This window comes from Harpegnathos saltator, unplaced genomic scaffold (genome assembly GCF_003227715.2).
Source record: "Harpegnathos saltator strain DR-91 unplaced genomic scaffold, Hsal_v8.6 scaffold115, whole genome shotgun sequence".
NCBI lineage: Eukaryota > Metazoa > Arthropoda > Insecta > Hymenoptera > Formicidae > Harpegnathos > Harpegnathos saltator.
The window spans coordinates 1,560,459-1,583,212 of NW_020229890.1; the positions used below are offsets into that span (position 1 = coordinate 1,560,459).

Sequence of the window (22,754 nt, forward strand, 5' to 3'; positions counted from 1 at the left end):
GCGGCGCGGCGCGCCGGGCCGGTCCCGAGGAGGAAAATTAACCGAGATTCACTGGCCGCGTTATAAATTTGCGCAAAGTTTGCGAAAACCGACGATGCTGCTCAGGTACGTCGCGTCGGTCGCACGGTACCACCCGCGCAGAAATTGCAAATGGCATTACATCTCGTAATAGCAACTAGTTAACGCCAGTGATATACGATTCTCCGTAGACTCTGCCGCCGCGAATTCGAGCTCTAATAGGGAAATTCGCCTTCTAATATCCGCGCTTATTCCGATACACTGATAGAAAAATATAGTTTTGAATTAACTATAATCTCACTATATTTTATAGTTAATTTTGGCGTCAACCATATTTTTATAGTTGGTGGAAACCTGCAAAATATAGTAGAATAAACACAAGTATACAGTCAATAATTGTTTAGTTACTTTTATCACATACATATATTGGTGATTTCTCATTCACAAATATAGTGAGATTTAATATTCATATAGTTACATCTGTCATCATTTAGCAAATATTCTGGTAATATTGACTATATGAAAGAGAGTTACTTTTACCTACCATTTTATATTTGCATCCATACAATAGTTTTAGTTTAACTTACTATAATTTTTAGTAAAAGTATTGTATGGTAGGTTATACTATGCCTATATCGTAATTATTACCGATATCATGGATATTAATACTTACTATAAATATGATACTTCGGACTATAATTTAGTTACTATATCATTATAGTTCCAAATATCATATACTTTTCTCTCAATATAGCGGGGCCTCGCCGGCACAACGCGCCGCCGACGGACTTGTCGTGTCGCGATGGGGAAAAAAGAGAAGCGCCGATGGAAAGGAAGATCGTTACGGCGCGGAATCGCGCGCGCTTCTCGGTCGCACGCAATAAAACCTCGTCGGCGCCGCGCGCGGCTTGTTGTCGGCGTAACGATTATTCCCGCGATTCTCCTCGACATATTCGCCTATCGCCTATCGCCGCGTACCTTCCACGCGACAGTATGGTCGGCGATATATAAATTTCGCGTGATTCCGCGGTCAACAACGAACCGTCAATCCGCGCGCGCGGCGATCGCACGTTCGCGCTAACTCTCTCTCGGCCCGGACGTGCTGCGAGCCTCGGCCGGATAATAATATCGCGACGGTGATGCTGATCGTCCGAATAACGGTAACGCGATCGATTAAGGGCTTAATGTAATTGCTCTTTACTCCGCGTTCTCGCCGTTCGAACAATAGCTCGATTGAAATGATTAATATCAACGCGGAGAGCCTAGCCTAGCCAGCGCCGACAAATCGATCGCGATCTATTAGCCGTCGACCGCCGACCGCCGCGCGGCAATCAGAAAGCCAAGCGCGCGCTCGCGCATCAATAGAGAGTGAAACGTGGAAAAATTTCGGGAATAATGGCCCGGCGACGCGCACTCGCCGGGCGGACGAGAGCGGTTCGTGTCGTTCAATGAGCGATGTTTAGTTCGGATACACATATCGCGTTTCGGACACGGCGATGGCTCCGCTAATAATTTACTGATTCTGGTGTATCGTGGGGCAGTGATATTTGCTTTTCTAGATAAAATTATACAGATGACCAGCTCTAGATAAAGTTTTAGCACCAATATATATCTCACCGATGTGAACCTGGCGAGCAAAACTTGATGAAAAAAAAAAAAAAAGTTCGCAATACGGTTCGATTGTACTTGGTTTGTACCTGTTTGTACCACTTGTTGTTTCGTTTGTACCTCGAAGGATAGAAAGATAAGGGGAGGAGAAAAAATAGCCAGCAAGCAAGCATAAGGTATCTCTTTCGGATGGCGTTGGCTGTTTTCCCCCTTCCCCTATCTTTTTATTCTTTGAGGTACAAACGAAACAAAAAGTGGTACAAACAGGTACAAACCAAGTACAATCGAACTGTATTGAGAATTCTTTCTTTTATTAAGTTGTTTGTCAGGTTCACATCGGTCTCTCTCTCTCTCTCTCTCTCTCTCTCTTTTTGTGTAAATAATATGGATGTATAGTATCTTCATGTGCATTATTTAAATTAAAACCGTGTTATTTCCATGAAATTATCTAAGATGTCGCTCACAGATAATTTATAGCCCACTTTGTCGCAAATACGTAAAATATTCAAGCCTTATTATGTTATATGTTTGGACGATGTCTACGTCCACGATACCTACTAAACGAATTAAAAGACGTGGTTCAAGACGACCAGAAATGTCAGAAGAGAAAGCCACAGCCAATTACGCCGTAATGAAACTCTCGGATTTCCGCAGCGTACGGAGATTGCCCTGATCGTGGCTGACGAGGAGAAGCTTACGCGACGGTTTAAAAATACCGACCGCTCCATTACTCGACGATTGGAAGCGGCATTCGTCGAGATTGACGGCTCGGCGCAAACAATTCGATAATTAGCAGACTCGCGCGAGTGGCAAAGTTTCCCGTCGACTTGGGCGAACTTCCGTCGCGCCGGCGAAGCGACTCGCCAAGGCTCTATCACCAAGGCGGCCCTGGTCTTCTCGCCGTCTCCTCGGCTTGTTTTCCGAATGCAAATATCCGGAATAATCCATATTTTACGCGGATACGATAACGGCGGGCCAGACCGGCGTCTTTTCACGCGACGCCGCGCGCGTGCGGCGGCGGCGGCGAGTTATCCGTGGAGTTGCCGAGTTTCCCCGAGACCGAGTGGAAAAATCGACGGAGCCGCGGCGCGGTGACTGGCTCGGCGGAACGTAAGAACTCGCTGTTTGCGAAGTACGCTATTTCCCGGGGCGTGAAATCGCGCCACCAGGGAAATTGGATACGCCAGCTCTCGCGCAGGCTCGCGCTCACTCCGGCTCGAGCCGGCCAGTCGGCGGCCGCGGCGTATCGTTCGCGGCGCGCGACAACCGCGTAATGATCCGGCAATGCTGAGGAATGAAGTCGCAAGGATTATCGGGGATTATCCGCGAGAGCAGCGAACGCGCGAGGTGCCTCGTCGAATTCCCCCCCGTCGGACCCGTCCGCCGCCCGGCGAAACTTTCGGCGGACGAGAGCGGTTCGCGACGATCGCTGCTTCGGCAATTTATTCCGCGGCGTAACTCCGTTACCTCGTAATTGAGAAACTGCGCGAGGAGAGTGCGTGGCGGCCGGGCTCGGCTGTGAAGCGCGCTGATTAAATACGAGTACAAACGTCGCCGTGCGCGTACGAGGCAAAAATGGAGCGCGCCGATTATCTCGTACTCGTCGCTTTCGCTGCTTATCAGAGCTGAACTCTGCGGTCGCTCCACGGCTCGGGACTGTGAGCACACAGTCTGACCTGACCTGAGCTTACGTGCTTTGTTCATCCCCTCGCGGCCTTAGTTCCAACGCACACGACGGCGAGACGGCGTATTACACCGGCGTACTCGTACACGTGAAAGTCGTCGAGTTTAACTTGGAAGCAAGCCACCGAGGCAGTATCGAGGAGTAAACCCGGGCAAACGCCCTCCGCGTTTATTGTTGGCCGCGTCTTGCACAGTAGGCTCCGTAGACACAGTTCTTAATAAACTTATCAGCAAAGTAAATTCCTACCGCGCTCGCTACCGGAAGTACCGCGCCCGGTCGAACTCGGTGCTTTTTCTTTTTCCTTTTTTTTTTTTTTCAGACACACCGAGAAAACTTTCCAAATTGCTGGCGTTCGATTTTCAAGGACCGCGGACACATCTTCAGGGGTCAGGTTCGCCGTTCGTTTCGCAACCTGTGTGGTGAAAAATGTCGCCCTCGTGACAAATCGCGAGATCCGCGCGCGAATATTTCACGCGCGAGCGCGGCGGAATCGCGTCGCGCTTGATCTCAGCGAAATCAAATTTAACATTTGCATTCATTCCGCGGAATCTGTTTCATCTCGCGTACTCCGGGCGCGTGCTCCGCTGCGTCATTATTAAAACTGAATTTCCAATTGATTCCGTTAAAGCCTCGGTGAAACAAAGTCCGGCGAATCGCGCTCGAGTCACGCGGACAATCGCGCGCTATCTGCGAGCAGAGCGGGCGAAATTGCGAAGTCTCGTGCGAGCCGAAGTGAAAGTCTTCGTGTTTGCGTTGGCCGCGAGCCAGAAGGCGGCGGACGACGCAGCCGGGAGTTAATCCCGTTAAATGTGTCCCGCGTTACTCGCATTGTCGACGGCGACGGTGACGGCGATAAAACGCGCGCGGCGGCTTCGCTAATTTTAGTTTCTCGTTAAATCATAAATTTATGACAGGCGATACACAGATCGACGCGTCAGGCAGCGCCCGGCCGCGTCAAAAGATACGCGCCCTCCTTCTCCCTCCCCGCCCCTCTCTCTCTCTCTCTCTCTCTCTCTCTCTCTCTCTCTCTCTCCCCCTCTTCCGCTCAAGTGAATAAAATGCAATTTACGCGTTATGAACCGTGTATCGACTCGGCGGAGTTTAATAAAGCAGCTCGCTCGTGATCGTCTCGCGCGTTTTTCGTTTCAAATTGCGATGCGATCGGTTTATCCGATAGAATTTACCAGTGTAGTGACTACGGACGAGCGAGTAACGATTTACAAGTTTACGTTTATCCCCAAAAGTTTTCTAGAATCGAAAAATACTTTAATTAAAACACTTCCAGTGGGAGAGTATTTCCAGTGGAAGCCGATCGAGAGTGCCGAGTCAAAATAAATGAAACACTATCGTCCCGCGCGCGCAACATTGCAAAATAAATATGAACTCGCGAACAGTGGAGCAGCGACGCGCGGCGGCCGAGCGCGACGGACGTAAAAATGTTCAAGCGCTTGGATTGCATTATACCGACTATATGGCAAATGGTGCGTGAAAAATATGCGTTACGTATGTAACAACGACGCGTCATTTCTCTGCCATCGCGCGCTCGCGTGCGCGCGCACGCGTTCGCGTTCGCGAGCGAGCGATTGCGCGCACGATGATGCGCACGCGGGATGTCCTCGCGTGACGAAATGACCGCTGGATAAATGAAAAGCGCAAAGTCACACCTCGCGCGTAAAACGCCTCGCGAGGCAGCCAGATATTGCCTCGCGGTATCAGCGTCGTGGAAACAACGAAAGGGGCGAGGTTCAAAAATCTATCTAGGCTGAGAAATTAACGACCCAAGAGAGAAGCGTGTCGGCCTTGCAACGCCCGCGACGATTGCGACATCCGCGATAATTTGCTCGTGACCCAAAACAAAGGTACAAGATCTTCGTCGTTTTAAGCCGCGATCTGGTTATTTCCTTTCGTTGTGTACAATGCAAATTGGAGATGCATTGTGACGCACGCACGCACACACACACACACACACACACACACAGCCTCGTAAAGGCGCTTTTACCATGCAGCAAGGAGCTGTCGCACGGCGAGGATAGCGGGGCAAGGGCGGAGCAGCCGCCGGAGGATGCGAGAAACGATGCTTAAAATAATATCGTGCTATTTTCTTTCAATCCGATCGACCCCGGGACACCTATTCGAGCTACTCGCGGATAGATATCTGAGAGGCACTCTTCGGCGGGGGGGATTCAAGTGGCCGTTCTCGGTTACCTGAATCAACGAGTAGCGCAGATAAGAGCGAGCTCATTAATTTCGGCGAGGACACTCCCCCCCTCCCCCCCCCCTCCCCCCGCTCGTCCGCGTCAGCTCGCCTGTCCGGCCGCTCGTCAGTAGTCGATCCGGGCCCGTCCGTCGATCGGTCACAAATTGAAAAATAGCGCTTAATAACGAGATGATAATCCCGTTATTACAACAAAAGCCTCATAATCATTATCGTTTCACTCGCCGGCCGTCGTATTAACGGTGATCCGTTAATACTCAACGAGTGGCATTTGCAAATTTTCTAATTGTTATTACGCGCTCATTGTCTCATTAATATTTCGTTATTAATTACGAGAGTGCGCGTGTAATTGGCATCGCGGCATTAATTAACCCCGGTAACATCTCGCACGCGCGGCGCTCGCGTTCCTTGCGCGAGAGATCTGATTAGGACGAGCGGCCGCGCATATTATTTTCGACGGTGATTTCCGGTCGAACGAGGATGAAAAATCATCGAGCCGGAGTCGAAACGGACGTACGGCTGGAACCAATTAAAAGTTCGCGGCGTCGGTAGCCAATTACGTACGTTGGCGTGGAACGGCTGCAACTTGAAAAGTCGCGTGGTCGTCGGGCGTGTCTCCTCGTCCGCAAATTCATTCGCGAAACGTTAATCCTGACATCGCTAATGTTGCGGGGGGGGAGGGGGGGATTGCTTCGATCGCTGACCACTTTTACGCGCGACTAAATCCGCCGGGAAAAAGTGACGATTTCGATCTCAATTTTTTCCCCTGCCCATTCTCGCGAGGCATCAAAGTGACGACCTTTCCGTGTGTGTGTGTGTGTGTGTATGTGTGTGTGTATGTGTGTACTCTTTACTCAATTAATTATGTCCTTGTCTCTATCTCGTCAAGCTTTCATAGCGCGAATAAAAAAAAAGGAAACAGATCGCGCGGGGCTGTTCGTATCGGGAAAACCGTTTCCATCCACTTTTCCCCGAAGACTCGGGAGAGCTCTCGGCTCTCAGACAGCTCATACAAATGGCACATGAGGCTCGTCGTGTCGCGAGACAAAAATCTCGCGACGCTCGCGCGATTTGCAAGACGTGGGAAAATTGTGCAGCACTTAAGGGATCATCCGTCGGCCGCGTACGAGAGTGCGAGTGACGAGCGGATTATCGGGGAATCGCATCAGGGCGTCCGCTGTCGCGAAATAAGCGCCAACGGATTGAATACAAACGAGAGATTTGTGTAACGAACAGGAGAGGCGTAAGCACAGAGAGAGAGAGAGAGAGAGAGAGAGAGACGGAGAGAGAGAGAGAGAGAGAGAGAGAGACGGAGCACGTTGCGCCTTTGGCCGCAATGCCGCAGTATGGCCCGCGAATTTGACACGCTCGCGCCTTGTGACTTGCACGCGCGGTGGTTGTTGCGCCGTTAGTCGGCGTTTCACGCCTCGCGCGTTTCAACCCTCCCACCGCCAGAATGTATAAACGCGTACACAAACGCGGTCGATGCGAAGTTACGGACGATTCACACATCTCGAATGGGGAAGCCTTGATAACGCGACCGGCACGTCTAAATAGCCTCGGCCAACGAGCGTGCGCGCGCGCGCGCGAGCGATTGTTAAATCGCAATGTACATACTTGCGGCCAGAGAGAACTGTGCTCCAATTGCCGTCGGAATTATTATTGTCGTGTGACAATGGACGCGAAAAATCACTCAGCTCAACGGCCCGAATTAAAGCGACGATGAACGGACCAATCGCGCTCTCATTGAAGGAAACGGAGAATTTCCGCCGCTTGCGAATACTAAATTCGGTTCTAGCAGCTAGACATTGTCTGTGTCGTTTCCATTCTAACGAGAAATTCTTCATCCTTCTCCTCCGCGCAGGTATCTGGAGCTGGTTCCTTCGTTTTCTCTCTTTCTCTCCGTTGTTCCTTTTGTCGTCTTTGTTGTATCACGGATTTATTCTTCATTAAATAACGAATGATCTTCATCGTTATAACTCGGCATGTTGATTTTAATACGCGGTCGCCTTGCGTCTGCCACGAGACTCTCCTCCGCGAGAGAGGAAGACAAAAAGTCGCCGGGAATTGTCTCCCCTCGTCTTGCATTGTCTTCTACGTGCGGCAGTTATTTGTGTTGCGGTAACGCAACACTGGGAAACTCTCCCCCTCCCTCTCTTGCTCAAACATTGCGGGATATTTGAATTCTGCGCGATATCCGGGAAGAATACGTGTGCACTCGGCCGATTAATCTGGTCGCAACGAGTTTACGTATGGAAATGAAGGGACACGTCGCGTCGGACGACGCACTTGGCGAAAGAGCTCGCTCGACGGGAAGTCCCGACGGCGAAAAAAGCCGCGCTGGAGAAAAGAATTGCGGAGTCGTGTAACATGCTTTCATTCGTTCATTTATCATCCGGCCGACGACATAATAGACGATCGCTCGACCACCATGGACTCTTCATCGCGACGATGTTTTAACGCCGCGCGCGCTCGGCCCGGATATACACATCGCGCTCTCTTTCTCTCCCTCGAATTTGAACGTAAAGTTTTACCGTCTCCCCCAATATGACGAACTTGGACAATATTGATTCTCGGGCTCTTACGGCTGCGGCGAACGCCATTAACGACGTCGTCTATGAGCCGTAAAAGCCGCATCACTCCGTCAAATGTCGGTCGAATTCGAAATTATAAATCACGTATATTACGAGGGAGATTGTCCTTAATCTACAGACACTCGTTATTCAGGATTCGCCGATATCCCCTTCATAATTTACTTTTGCGTCCCGATTATTACGACTCCCCCCGCCTCCCACTCTTGGCTATTCGCAGTGTTTAAGCTTTAATCGTCTCAGAGAGAGACAGAGAGACAGAGAGAGAGAGAGAGAGAGAGAAAGAGACAGAGAGAGAGAGAAAGAACGCTAGATATTTATCTCTCTCTCTCTCTCTCTCTCTATCTCTCTCTCTCTCTCCTCGTCACTCCGCTCCGACGAGTTTCCTCGCCCTCTCACCCTCCCTTTCCCGGAATCGCTGCTCGTTACCAATTATTAATTCTACAACAATATCAATTCGCTGAACTTGTAAGAAACACAATGCATTCGCCATTGATATACGCGCGCTCACGCGCTCCCATCTCGCTGCCGGCGCGGGCGTAGCCATTAGCATCAGACTCGACCGAGCCGATTAATTGGAACACATTGTACCTGGGAATCGCAGGTGTAATGAAAGATAATCGTTCCCGTCTGCTCGGGCTTCCACCCAAGTTACATTACCGTCGACACGAAACCCTCCGATTCCCTATTAAAAGTATCGCAATCGAGCGGGAAATAGCGCCGCCAGCCGTAACGCAAGATGGATGCGCATTTCGGCCGAACGGGGCGGATTTAATGTCCCGGCTCGCGATTCTGGACTGGATCAATCGTTGCGCCGCGCCGCGCATAATATGGCGATCCGGAATGGAGGATAACAAAAAAAAGGCGGCGTCGCGCGCAGGATGGACCGGCAAATCGATCGCGGATCTTGCTCCGTCGCCGCTGATCGCTCGTTCGATCGAGCGCGACTTGCCCGTGCCGGTCCGCTGCGAGTGTAGGAAAAAAAAAGAGGGAAAAAAGAATGCACGTCGAGTGCATGAATATTCGGCGATCGAGCGCGCGGCGCGCTCCCTTCTCGTACGTGCGAAACAAATCGACCGCGATTGCGGTGGATTTTATTGCGCGGGATTCCTTTAAAAATCCGCTCCTCCCTTAGTGATTCGATCGGCGCCCACGCGCCGATCAAAAGCGCGCGTCGTTTCTGAAAGAAAAAAGAAAAAGACAAAACGTCATCGAATACCGCGTCTGCGTGTAATTATTTTCGCTCGTAAAAAATATTCTCCCGGCGACTGCGAATTTCGACGGGATCGGTTTAAAACGCGCCGTTATATTCGCCCTTTTTCCGTATTCGGGGGCGGGCGAAAAAAGCAGGGGAATATAACGAAATGCATTATATCCGCGCGCGCGCGCGCGCATCTATAGTGACGGAATGCATTTCGGAATTTGACGAATTCGATGAATTTCGACTCGAAATCGCGGCCGAGAGAGCGGCGCCGGCGGCCGCGTTGGTAGGTAGGGAAATGGCGGGTCGGATATCGCATTTTTAGAACAGCCGAAGGAATGGATATCACGGTTACGAGATGTGAATATACCGGCCATCACGAGGTAGCGATATGGAGCGTATAGAGCGGATGAGATTTCCTTAGTCCGGCGAAATCCTTCCACCTCCGGCGTCAGCGCGGCTAGCGATATTTTTTCCATCCGCCGCTTTTTACGGTCGCGTTTCGGGGCACCTCCGTTTAAATTTCAATTTCGCCCCCTCTCCCGGCGGGAGCGGGGCGATACTTCCCTCCCTCGCACACACTCTCTCTCTCTCTCTCTCTCTCTCTCTCTCTCTCTCTCTCTCTCTCCCTCTCCCTCGCGCGAGCGCGCTGTTTTGTCATTTTCGCGCGGCTCGAGATCGCGATCGCGCGCGCTCGTGATTATTTCCTGAATTATTGAACAGCGCGACGGCGGCGTAATGCAGACGCGCGCCGGCGTCTCTCGGGTAGTCTCTCGCGCGCTCGTGTTCGCCGACAGTTAAATTTTACGCGATTACAAGCTCCCACCGCGAGCTACTCCATCCGCGATCGTCCGGCGTTTAAGCGTTGTTAAAACAAATGATGGATCGTTTAATCGTATAAGTTTCGCGGCCGTTCCGGCATTTAACAACGTCGTTTGGAAGAACGATCGCATCCGGCCTGTAATTCGCCGCCCCGAATTAACGACGACGACGACGACGACGACGACCACGGGCCCGCGTTAGAACTCGATCCTCCCCCTCCTCCCTCCCGACCCCATTCGCCGCCGTCGCTCCGTCGTCCGCGGGGCGCTCGCGCTTTTTTGCGCTCCCGCCCTCGTCAGGCGGATCGGACGACGCGCGCGCGCGCGACGCGGCGCGACGCGCGGCGACGACTTGGCGGCGTCTCAAGCATCGCAGGAATTCACCTAGTAATTTTAGTGTCGACTCTCTCGACGTGCAACTTGCGGATGATATGCGTCACGAATCGCATTCGACGTGCCGCGTGTGCGCGTCCGAGTCTGAAATTTATCTTTCGCTCTCGAGACACTTGGCGCGTCCCGCTGACGCGCGTCGCTCGACTTACGTCAATCTTAGCGCGCGCGCGCGAGTCCCTGCCGTACTACCTGCGGTCGCGCCTGCGGCCGCTTGAGCCGCGGCTAATTAACGGGCCCCCCGAGGATGTACACGTAACGCCGTGGAATTTATCAGAATTATTTTCGATCCATTAACTCTAGCCGCGCCGCTCGCGCGATTATTACGAATTAATCATCAATTTGCGCGCGCGCGCGCGCGCGCATATGTCGATTTAACGGTGCGCCGTCCTGGCAAATTGTGACTCGCGGCTGGAGAGGCTCGATGGAGAGGCTCCCCTTCCTCGCTCCTTTTCGCTCTCTCCTCGACTTTTATTCGTCTCCCCGCCGAAAAAAAAGCATTCTGATCATCGCGTCCGATGGTTTATCCTCGCGCAAACGGCCGCCCGCTATTTTTACCCCGAGAGAGAGAGAGAGAGAGAGAGAGTGCGTGCCTGTTCGCCCCGTAATAACCTGCCCTGCTAGCGCGCGCTGCGCGCTCGTTGTTCCTTCGGCTTTGTTGCGCGCGTTTTGTTTCCACTCACCTCAGTCTGCTGTGCTCCGTGTGCGGCGATTCCTCCGGCGATTTGTAACTGTTTCCGGTCTGCAACAAAGAACGAGACGCGTAATGAAGATCCTCCTCCCTCATGATCCGCAAACGCTAGTAGAGTAAAAGAATCGCGCGGATTTCATGCGCGCCTTCTCGCAGCGGTAATCGCGAGGCAACCGGGGGAGTACAAAACTGCGCGAACGTAAAAGAAATTCGCTCAAATCGCGTCTCGATTTGAGCGGCGGAGAGAAAACGAGAGAATGGCAGAGAGCGCGCTTACACGTGGTAAAAAACACGCTTTGCTACTTCGTTCGGCGAACAAGAACACCAGAAACACTCGGTCCGGAAACACTCGTAAATAATCGAGCGAATCGATGAGGGAAGCCTCGAAAGATCCGCTGGGGTGTCACTTAGCGTCGACACGCTCCGAACAATTCATGTCTGTCATGTTCGGCAAAATCTTTATTTTTCTCAAAGTCCCACCCCTTTGGACCATCGCCTCGCCGCTCGCTCGAGTTGTATATACGTCGCCGTGGAGAGAAGCCGTCGAAAAAAGCACGGACGTGTCGCTTCCAACGAGAGACGTGTGTCGCCTCCCCTTGAAAATAATCAACTACTCGGATCAGGTTCTCTCGGCGAGCGAGCCGGCTCGAGAGATTAACCTGATCAGCCGGCCGATCGTTCGCCGGTGCTGACGTCATTGGATCCTCCCGGGTGTCCGATGGCTCTCAGCGTCGTAGAATCGTGGCGTAGCCGTAAACGCCCGCCGCTTAATTCCGTCAAAATGACGAAGACCCTCGGTGAGCGGGCGGGCGGGCGGGGGAGGGGCATCGGTCGTTCGCGAAATAACATTCTCGGAAACGAAACTCCTGTCCCGTGCGAACACGTGCGTCGACCGTTAATAAATCGGCCGCGGGAAACAACGCCCAGTTACGACGACGACGACGACGACGACGGCGGCGCTGGAGCGCCACGAATTAGTTCGAGAGCAACATATTGCGAGGGCGTGCAACAACTCGCGCAACAAATGGAATCCAAGGGATTTCGCGAGAACGCATTGCGCGGCGACGTAATTAGAATTTATGTCGATTGGGGAGGGAAAGGAAAAAGGACGATCTCGCCCCGATAAGGCGGAGGGCCCCGAAGGGGCGGGGTCGGCCTGGCTCTCGCGGCCGCGGGGGCCGATGGGGTAGTATATTTTCATCGAGCAATTCGCGTCATAAATTCCTTCATTACGCGCCGGCGATTCGCGGATATCCTTCGAGCCGCCCTCGCCCCGTTGGCCGGAAGACGAGCATTAAAATGCGAGGGCGGCTGTGCGAGTTATCGACGATACAATTATGCTTCAGATCGACCGACGTCGACGTAGCCTCTCCACCCCCCCCCCCCCCCGCCGTCAACGTGATCGGCGCGCGGTTGCCTGCAGGAGAGAGAAGGTACGTCGTACGCGACGAGCCGATTTTTATGCCGATTATTATCCTGCGCCGCGCTCGGAGAAACGAAACCGAACCGCTCGAATCCCTCCCTCTTTTTCACCCCCCGCCCCCAATTCGCTCTCCTCTCCTCACCAGAGAGGAGACCGTTAGTCAGAGGGCTCGACGAGCGGGAAATGTTATTCTCGCGTAAATTGTGAACGCGGTTACACCGCGACAATCGAATTACCAGTTATGGAAATTCGCGCGTTTCGAAACAATGGTCATTATAAATACCAGGCGGTCGCGGCGCGATAGAAACGCGTATCGTAGATGATCATGGTACGAACAATAATGATTATTTCATTTCAATCAATCCGCGGAAATTGAACAGTTCTGGAACCAGAACGAAAGGACCCCGCCATGGACGGCTGCGCTCGTTACGTCACGCTCGATGAACGTCGATTTAAAACTACGTCTAATTACACATTGCATATACATGTATAAATCTATATATAACGCCGCGTGCTCGCAATCTATCCATTATTATAGTGCGTTAACGAAGTTGGAAATCAGTTTGATCGATCAGTTAAAGTCAATGATTGTTGAGCACGTTTGACTGACTGTTGATCCCGCAGCGATTTCACCGCGCCGATTAATGCCGACAATCGCGACCTTTGACATGTATCGCGTGGCGATGTCATGACGCTGCGAGATATCAATCGACACAGAGAGAGAGAGAGAGAGAGAGAGAGAGAGAGGGCGGTCGCGTATAAATATGCGTGATTAATCGGCCCGAATTTTTCGTCCTCGCGTCGTGTTTGCGCATTTCGACGTTATTTCCGCGAGCGGAAAATCGACCGCGGACGATCGGGATGCTTTCCCGGCGTTGTCGCGATATCCATCTTCCGCGAAACGACCGCTTCGATCTCGCTCCCCCGATCGCCATCGTCACCCCGCCGTTAATCGCGCCCCTTATCGGTTATCGCTCGTTCGCGACTTACCTACCGCGCGGGCATTTATCTCGTAATCCAGCCTCAAGTAGCGACCGTCTGCTCCTCGTAAGTCTCATTCCGCCTGCAATCTAAGATCAGCACTCAGTCGCCACCGTGCTCTCTCTACGGCCTCTCGCCGTCGTCCTCGCCATCGCCGGGCCGTGCAATCCGCACCGGAGTGAATTCTTCGTCCCATCCATCCGGGGACAGTCAATTTGTCCTTATTTTCTCCCTCGTCCGACTTTCACTTCCCCGCTCGACTTAAGTGTTCTTTTCCCTTCTCGCACCGCAGCGAGAGAGAGAGAGAGAGAGAGAGAGAGAGAGAGCACGCGCGCACACGGCGCCCTAAGAGCCACCCCCGGCGAAAGACGCGACGCGACGCGACTTTCACTCGATTGTGCCTCGGCCAAGTTGTGCTTGGCCCGAACGAGTAGCTCTTGGCACGGGAATCACTATCATCCGTTCTCCTCCCCCTCTTCCTCCTCCTCTCTCTCTCTCTCTCTCTCTCTCTCTCTCTCTCTCTCTCTCTCTGTCTCTCTTCGGGAGCTAGCCCGAAACGAGAATGAAGAACAAGAAGAAGACGAAAACGCGAGGGCTCCCCCTGTATCCGCCCCGACCTCCTCCTCGTAGTTGCTGCGTTCCGTATCTCCCCCGCGTCCCGCTCTACCGGCCGCAGGCCGGGAAAGCGGAAGGAGGACGAAGAATGGGAATGCGAGGAGGAAAACACCAAGTCCACCGGGGTCTACTGCCTCCGTACCGAAATACACTGGTCCGTAGGTCCGTGTCTATAGTTTACTCGGGCGACAAGGAGAGTGAAAGAGAGACAGAGTGAGATGGGGAGGTGGGAGAGGATGAGAGGGAAGGTTGGCGCGGGTGCTCGGACGACTCCGGGTTAAAGTGGCGTCGCATGTACAACCGCACCGGCGGGATATACGACACTGCGACAGAGCGGGCCGCTCCGTCGCCGTCGCCGTCGCCTCCGCACTCCGCACTCCGAGCGGGAACTGCCGCTCGTCGTTCGTCCCTTCCGCTCTACGTCCTTTCTCACCTACGATCTCTGTATGGCTCCGCCACTACGTTCGCTATTTTTCCCTCGAGTTCCACGGGATTGCGCTCTCTCATACACGCGCTGCCTGCCGCAGCCTGTCCCCATTGTCCATGTCAAGCGCGACGGATTCATTCGCAATTATATGCCCCGCCGGAGGTCAGAGCGCGTCAAATCGCTTCCCGTCGCGCTTTCGCGATTACGAGAACTCTCGCCGCGTAATTTCTACAAGGACGTAAGCAACGCGCGTTTCAGCTTCTCCGTTTATGCTCCGTCGCTCGTGTAAAGGGCTCGAGCTTCCTTCCGTGAAATATTTCAGCAGATAATTATTCTCCCTCGAAAGGGAAAGAAAGAAAGAGAGAGAGAGAGAGAGAGAGAGAGAGAGAGAGGGAGAGAGAGAGGGAGAGAAGAAGCAAAGACGGAAAAAGAAGTGAAAAAGAGGGGAGAGCATACGCAGCTCGGTTTAAATAAGTTCACGAAGGGTATTGAGATTCCTATCGTTTCATTATACTTATTACAATATCCCGACAGAGAACGTCAGGAAACGTAGAGTTCATTAGTAACTGTGCAAACGCGCGGCGAACGAACGCGCGCGCAAAGGAACGAAATTCCGCCGCGGAGAATCAACAGCACGTAGCTCTATCATCTTTAACGCGTGTCTGAGGAGAAATTCCGGCGAGGAGTGAGCATCGCGAATAAATATTTGTGAAATGTTGTACGTGCCAGGTGGATTTTCGGGGGCGCGACCGTGCGCGAGAGAGAGAGAGAGAGAGAGAGAGAGAGAGAGAGAGAGAGAGAGAGTGAGAGAGAGGTGAGGCACGGGGGCGAGTCACGTCCTCCTAGGCTGCGAGTTGTTCACGGCGTGCTCCGTGCGGGTTGGCCGCTATATAGCGATATGCGGTTGTAAGCGCGGACTTAGGATCGATGTGGAATCAGCCTAATCACCCGGAAGTGTTGCCAATGTCCACCGCTAATCCGATCGCAGATGTTTCACTCTCTCGCCGCCCTCTCGGCCCCCTCTAGCGGGTCGCCCTCCGGCCCGCTCACGCGCACTCATGTCCGTTCGCAGTGTTTGTTTGCGGCCGCGTTAGCGGATTCTAATCGCGGTTACTCCATTCGCGCCCTAAATCTGCCACAGCCACCAAACCGAGTACTTAAATCGAGTGAAACGTGCCGTTGTACAACGCATTTAGGTTAAAGCACCTATTTTCAATTAGGCGGCCGCTCGCTTAGGCCGATATATCTCGCCCGCTCCGGCGCTTCTGAGTCACGAAAATGGCGCGGTAACGGAAATTTCGTTGATTAATCGCGTGGACGACTTTTTGGCGATTTATCTTGTCGTCTCTTAATGGCGCGTTTTCATAAAACACGAGCCGCGCGCGCGCGCGCGCGCGCGCGAGGGCATGTGCAATCTTAATCTCTTGATTAATCCGCTTCTATTTTTAGCTGGGCCCCGTGTTAATAATAAACGGTACGAACGGCACGTTTCAGAATGTTGTGCGTGTTGAAGCTTGGTGGACCATAGATGTAGCACAAAAAACACGAAGCGATATAAGTGTCCGAAATATTTTTTCGGGGCTTTTTTCTTTTTTTCTTTTTTTTTTTTTTTTTACTCTTTTAAACTACCCTCCGTGTAACGTCCGCAATTTTATTATATTTACTCACAGTACCGTTAACTGTTTCCTTTTCATTCGTGCGCGTTTACCATTGTAACGTATTTTTTATTCTACGTAGATTTTTCCTGCCTTTTTTCAGCGCTATCTTCCTGGCGCGCTCTTCGTTTTGCATTTTTAGTCTACAGATTTGTTTACCGCGCGAGTTACCGTTCTGGCACGACATCAGTGAAAACCGAGACCGACGTCCGTAAAGTCTCAAATACCGCTAACTCTAGAAAGAAAGAGAGAGAGAGAGAGAGAGAGGGGGGGGGGGAGAGGGAGAGTAGTGTAGAGCGGAGAGTGGCGCCGTGAGGAGAGGAGAGAAGAGCAGAGCAGGGTAAAGTAGGCAAGATGAAAAGAAAGGAAAAAATGGGAGTAACTGTGTGGTCCATACGTTGAAGTGGAAGTAGGAGGAAGATGAAGAGCAGGAGAGGAAGAAGGGGAGATGGAGGAGAAAGAGAGCTCGAAGCGGACGTGCAGGAGGAAAATATTTTTGAAGCGGAGAACGCGTACGCGCGCCGCTAAGAGAGCCACTCTCTAATTAGCTTGGTATACGGGGTGGCTTTTTGTTTAATTAACACGCTCGTAGTAAACTACCCTTACACCATGTAAAAGACTACTCTCTCTCTCTCTCTCTCTCTCTCTCTCTCTCTCTCTCTCTCTCTCTCTCTCTCTCTCTCTCTAGCCGTCTCTCTCTCTTTCTCGGCACCTGACGATGTTTTATATCCTTTTTTCTCGGCGGTCCTCATACCATCAGCCACGCTCCTTTCACTCACGATACACCCGATAGGTATTAGTTTGCCTAAAACATGCGCTCAAGGGTGTCAGGTTTAAAAGGACGACGTTTCCGGGCCGGCCGGACCGGTAGGTGTGTCTCCCGCCGACTCTCTGTCTCTCTTTTCGCGTCGTGGTTTTTTTCATTCGCCGGCCGATGAAAATACCGGGCTTCCGGTGTCGTATTTTGACGAGCGACGCGCTCGCCGTCGTATATTTTTCCGCCGACGACGAACCACCGCCGGATTCGTGGCGTTTCAATCTCTACCCGCTTGAGCGGCACCGGCGCGCGCGCGCGCGCGCGCGCCGCCGGCGACGGCGGAGCCATTTAAACTCCCGAATTCCCGGCAAGAAGAGTAATCTTGTTAATAGAAAGTTTCCCCAAAAGTTATTGGCACCACGCCCGCTCGCTGATTGATTGCGCGCCACCTTTGCGAGGCCCTTAGACCCTGTCTGCTCATTCGATTAGAATGTCGGGCCTGCGTGCGCGCGCGCGCTCGCGTTTTGTCACGCTCGAGTGATTCTATTATCTTACAGCCGGATTACATCTTTGCCAGACGTGCCTCGCGCTCTCCTGGCTCCTGCCAGGAATAAGTCGGAATAAGTCCACGTAGACAGTGCAAACCTCGCCAAAGGATGAAAGAATAATATTATGGCGGAAACACGATGTCTCACGTTCCTCCTGGTTCCCGCGCGCTAATCATACACGGCGGCTGTCGCGACCATACGTGGCACTTTTTTTTTTTTCTCACACACTTGTGGTATCCGCCAGACCGTTATAATTGAGAAGCCAGCTAATCAAGCGTCGCGGCGTTTGATCGACGCGCGATGGTTCTTGTTAAAGAAACAACTGCCGCGTTAACAAGTGCCGCTTTTTGCCGCTTTTGCTTCACGTGTGTGTGTGTGTGTGTGTGTGTGTGTGTGTGCATGTATCGCCGAGAGGGAGCCGTCCAGCCTGATGTTGTCCCACAGCTTTTTTTCATCGGTATCGCAATTAGCCCGGGTATTTAGAGCAGAGAAACCGGGCGAGGGACCGGACCACGTGTCGAAGCAGACTCGGTACGGCATTGTCACAGCATTGAGATACGCGGCCGCGAGAGCGTGAGAGAGTCACCTCCTCGCTCGCTTTCCTGGCAGTCTGGCAACGAGATACGACACACTCCTCTCTCTCTCTCTCTCTCTCTCTCTCTCTCTCTCTCTCTCTCTCTCGTTCTCTCTCTCTCTCTCTCTCTCTCTCTCTCTCTCGTTCTCTCTCGTTCTCTCTCTCTCTCTCAGTCAGCTTAGTCTGCTCTGTACGCGGGCGAACGTTAGCTGCAGGTGGCGCAGCGTATTTATAGCCGCGTCGTGACTCCTCTTCCTCTTCGCCAACAACACGCCGGTCTTCCCGGTTTTCGTGCAACTCCTCACCGTACCTCTTTCTCCTCTGTCCCTCTTTCTCTTTCTCTCTTCATTTTCCTCATTCCCCAATCCATTTCCCGCCTCCCTACTCCCCTGCTTCTCTCTTTCTCGCTCAGCTCTGTTGCTCACGAAAGTCTACGTAGCGCGGCGTTGAGCCGGCTGGCGTGAACGGCGGCGACTTTCCGTCCGGAAGACTCAAACGACGGACTGAAGAACGCCGCTGAAAAATGAGTTTAGCCGGCGGAAAGCTCGGGGAAGCTTCAAAGAGGCTTGTTTCGAGATTCGGTCCGAATTCGCTGCCGAAGCGCCGCCGCGCCGCCGAGGAGGAGTTGGAAATAAACGATCGAACGCCGGCGCGTACGTGCGCCGAGACGCGCCGCGCCGCGCCGCGCCGCGCCACTCGGCGGAATCCGTCGAGCGCCGTTACGTGCCGCTGCTCGTCTACCGTCCCGGCGACGGCATGAATTTTTATGCGCGTCGGAAAAATCGTTTTCCGAGTGTTCCTGCATCGGAATATCGATTTCGGAAGTCGGACAGATTTTCCCAAACGCCGGCGCGTATTAGTGCATTTTCATGACGCTCTTTCAAAAATCTCTCGCCCAGCCTGCCTGTCCCGATTGGCCCTCTCACCCTTTTCCACTCCTCCCCCCTCCCCTAGTGCGCACGCAAAGCGTGCCTATCGACGAACGGTTATCAACTTTCAAACTAATCACGTTCCTCGTTGGCGTGAATTCTGGAATTTTTCACTCAACCCTTTAACGCCTACTGATAACTATAGTTACCGGAAACGCATTTGAGAATCCATGACTTAGTGGAAAAAGGAGAATATTTTCGTTTTCTTTGCACCACTGTAAAGGTGAACTATTCTTCTAAAAAATGGTACATAGATTGTACGTAGATTCGGTCTTTAGTCTGTTTTTAGCTCAGTTTTAATGATAACATGTTTCGTCAAATTCCAAGTAGGTATAGTTAGCATTATTACTGAGCATTGTTACATCTAGAAGTGCGCTATAAGTGAACAGATTGGCATCTGTCATAATTTTATACGTTTGAAAGCTTTCTCAGATGCAAAATGTGAAATTAAAAGAATACATAAATTCAAAATGGCGAATCCAATATGGTGGACAAGAAATCGACCTATTTTCGTGAAACTTGGTGGTGACCTACAATTTTTTTATGCGGCGAAAAATGAAGGGACGATTGACTGTCTAAATGGTGATCTATAAGATATTCTTCTGTAATAGTAAGCTTGACGCTCTGAATGATAAACTTCACTCACAAATATAGTAAAGTTTCAGCTCAAAAATGTCAAGCCGACTATCAGAGTTATGTCGTAAAGATTACCCCTCATTTTTCTCTGTACAGATTGCTCATTTCATATATGCTTTTAGGATCGAAATCATATTTACCAATAAACAAAAAACGAACGATAAAAAAAAACCAATATAAAATTCTGATATTTCTCTTGGTTATCACTACTTATAGTCTCAGTTGAAAAAAACTCAAATTTTATTCTTAAAACACTTATAAAAAAGTCGGGCGTTAAAGGATTAAAGTCGAAACAAAATTATACTTCGACCAATTCAACACGTTGACTTGCCTCGCGCCTAAAACTGAGACGAATTAAATAGCCCAAAGAGACGATGAATAAATATTACTCGAGCGGCGTGTATCTTTCACTTGGTTTCATCAGCTCCACTATTACCCGTACATACAAGCGAGTTTTCAAAGATAATCTCTTATTCAATCAAGTTACAAGAGCGGAACCGTGAGAGTGCATAGATTTCGTGATGCGATGAAAACAGCAAATCACATTCAACACCAGTCGTCCCGTCATCAGAAGTCACGAAAATTTATGCGGAAAGAAATTAATGTCTCTTCAACATCTTGTTATACTTGAACAATTCATCATATTTTATACGTAACTCAATAAAGTGCCAAGATATCACAAGTACCAGTCGCTGGTGATCGTCACGGCGTTCACGGTGTTGAAAAAGTCACGTAGCTCAAACAAAAGGGGCCACTCCCCTTAATCGTTTCGAATCGTACTTTCCCCGGGACGAGAAAAGCAAGCGCGTCAGGTCCAAGATATCTCCCGAAGCTCATTGCTAATTGCGACGTGTCGCCATTCGCGCGGGGCGATTCATTCTTTCGTCAGCGTCGAGCTCTCGGCGCGCAAGAGGGGAGATCCCGATCTCGCACGCTCGCGGAAATAATCGCGATAATCGGGCGGAACGTGCCGCTCAACGACGACCCTTAACGACTCACGTATTTACCCCTCGCCCTCGCGGAGGTGGCCGATCGCGACGGGCGGCCAACACTTTTACATCCGGCTAGGCTTGCCACCATCAGATAACACTCGGCGAGCAACGACGCGGCCACGGCAGTCACTTTCAGCCGGCGTCGAAGCGACGTGTACACGCCGCTCCTAAACGGTTAAAGTCTTGTCCAAACTCGGCAAAACTCGTTTGCTCCGCGGCCGCCGCGCGCTATCTCATAGCTGCGATCTTCTCTCAATCTCTAAGCCCGCCCCCGACCTGTGCTCGCGGCTTTCTCCCTTTTTCGGCCCGCTATCTCCCGGAGAAAGGAAAGAGAAACGGTCCGCGGTCTTTTCAGATTATTTCGATAGCGAAAAAGTCGCGCGGTGATCCCTCTAAAGATGCCGTGCGGTTTCTTCTGCTCGCTGTGCCCCTCCTCCCCCTCTCTCTCTTGACCCCGAGACGCGAGAGAAAGAACTGAGCCGAGCGGAAGATATTGAAAACTGTTTCGCGAGCGAGATATTGAATTAGCCGCAATCAAATGGTTACATTCATGGACGGATTCGGGGATACGCGGGACAATAGCTGTCACGAAGTGAGACAATTGAAGGGAGAAAGCCTAAGCCCCGATTCGCATTAGACGTAGTAGTAAGCCTTTGCTCCAAGCCCAAAACTGTGACTTATTTTTCGGCCAAAAGCGTTTCTCGCTGCGCGACTGTCGCAAAGTCGCAATCCTTAAGCTTAAGCGAGCTCGCCAGATCCCAGCTGATTCCACGTGTGCGAAGTTGGCACTTTTCGAATTTTGTATTTTTTCGAATTGTGCTGCATTTTGTGCTACGTTTGTGCCGTATTGGGCCGTGATCCGCAACTCTGTAACTCAAAGCGTACTCGAGAAAATTAAGAAAAACTAAATGTTTTGTAGCCCCGCGAATTTTCGGATTTTGAGTTTTTCTTTATTGTGCCGTATTATGCTATGTTTGTGCTGATTTGTGCCACAAACGCGAGACCGATAACTTTAATAACGTTTGAGAAAGAAAAAGTGAAAACGAAAATTTGCCAGCCCCCCACTTTTGTCCGAACGAACCCAATTTTTGTTTGTGAATCCCTACTAATTTGTGCCACATTGTGCCGTTTGAAGAAACTAGATATCTCCTTTCGTTCGGTAGAAAAAAAAATGTTAAAGTTAAAATACAAATTAACGAATAACTTTCTGCAATACATTTATCGCAAGTCCGCAAGTTGTGCTGAATTGTGCTAATCGAGCGCGATAAGAAACCACGTGGAGAAGCATCGAAAACTACTCAGATTGCAAAAAAAACTTGCAAAAACAAATTTGCAAGAATTGGCGATGCACAAAAAATTGTTCACATTTTCGAAATTTCGAAAGCTGTGCCGGAAGATTGTGCTAGTCAGACCCAGCAACTTTTTCCAATTGCAAAATGTCCTCAAATGGCCGGTCCTCCTCAGTACGGGCAAAAGTACGGGAACTACCAGAAATTTAGTTTTTCTCAATTTTCTTGAGTACGCTCTGAGTCACATAGTTGCGGATTGCGGCATAAACGTGGCACAATGCAGCACAATTCGAAAAAAAAAAATACAAAATTCGAAAAGCGCGGGGCCAACTTCACGTACGTGCCGATTCGAGGAAATGTGGAAGATGTTTTCTACTTATTACAGAACTACAGAACTCGGGAAATGGTAGAGCTCGGAGCTAAATGCTTGCCGCACTTATTCGTAGGGCGAACCTTGGAAATTCACTCCCTAGAGTCAATTACGAATTATTTATTGTTTATCCGTCTGGTATCGCAAAGCGCGTTATCTTAGACAATACACTGTCGCGACTACAAAGCGCTCGAGACGTGCGGGATCTGTACACACAGCTGAACTTTGAAACCTGCGTGCCTGACGCAACCCTCTCCCGCCCCGCCCCGTCCCCCCTTCCTCCTCCCCCGCGCCGCAAAGCAACGCGGGCGAGAGATGCGCTGCATCACAAAAGGATAC

At 51.3% G+C, this 22,754-nt stretch overlaps 1 protein-coding gene across 3 annotated transcripts in view; it reads right to left on the reverse strand.

The window, feature by feature from the left end:
• Positions 1-22,754, reverse strand: part of Scgdelta (sarcoglycan delta) — a 230,783-nt gene that overhangs the window by 62,353 nt on the left and 145,676 nt on the right. The window contains exons 1-2 of one of the 3 annotated variants that reach the window (XM_011150032.3): positions 13,637-14,092; positions 11,212-11,270 (exon numbers count right to left, since the gene is read on the reverse strand). Coding sequence is in view for 1 of the 3 variants with exons in the window: in XM_025303374.1 (XP_025159159.1) it covers positions 11,212-11,270 (59 nt within the window). In the remaining 2 variants the exon portion in view is untranslated. Of the gene's footprint in view, positions 1-11,211; positions 11,271-13,632; positions 14,093-22,754 lie in introns of those variants that run through there. The other 2 variants (XM_025303379.1, XM_025303374.1) reach the window with 2 other exon arrangements.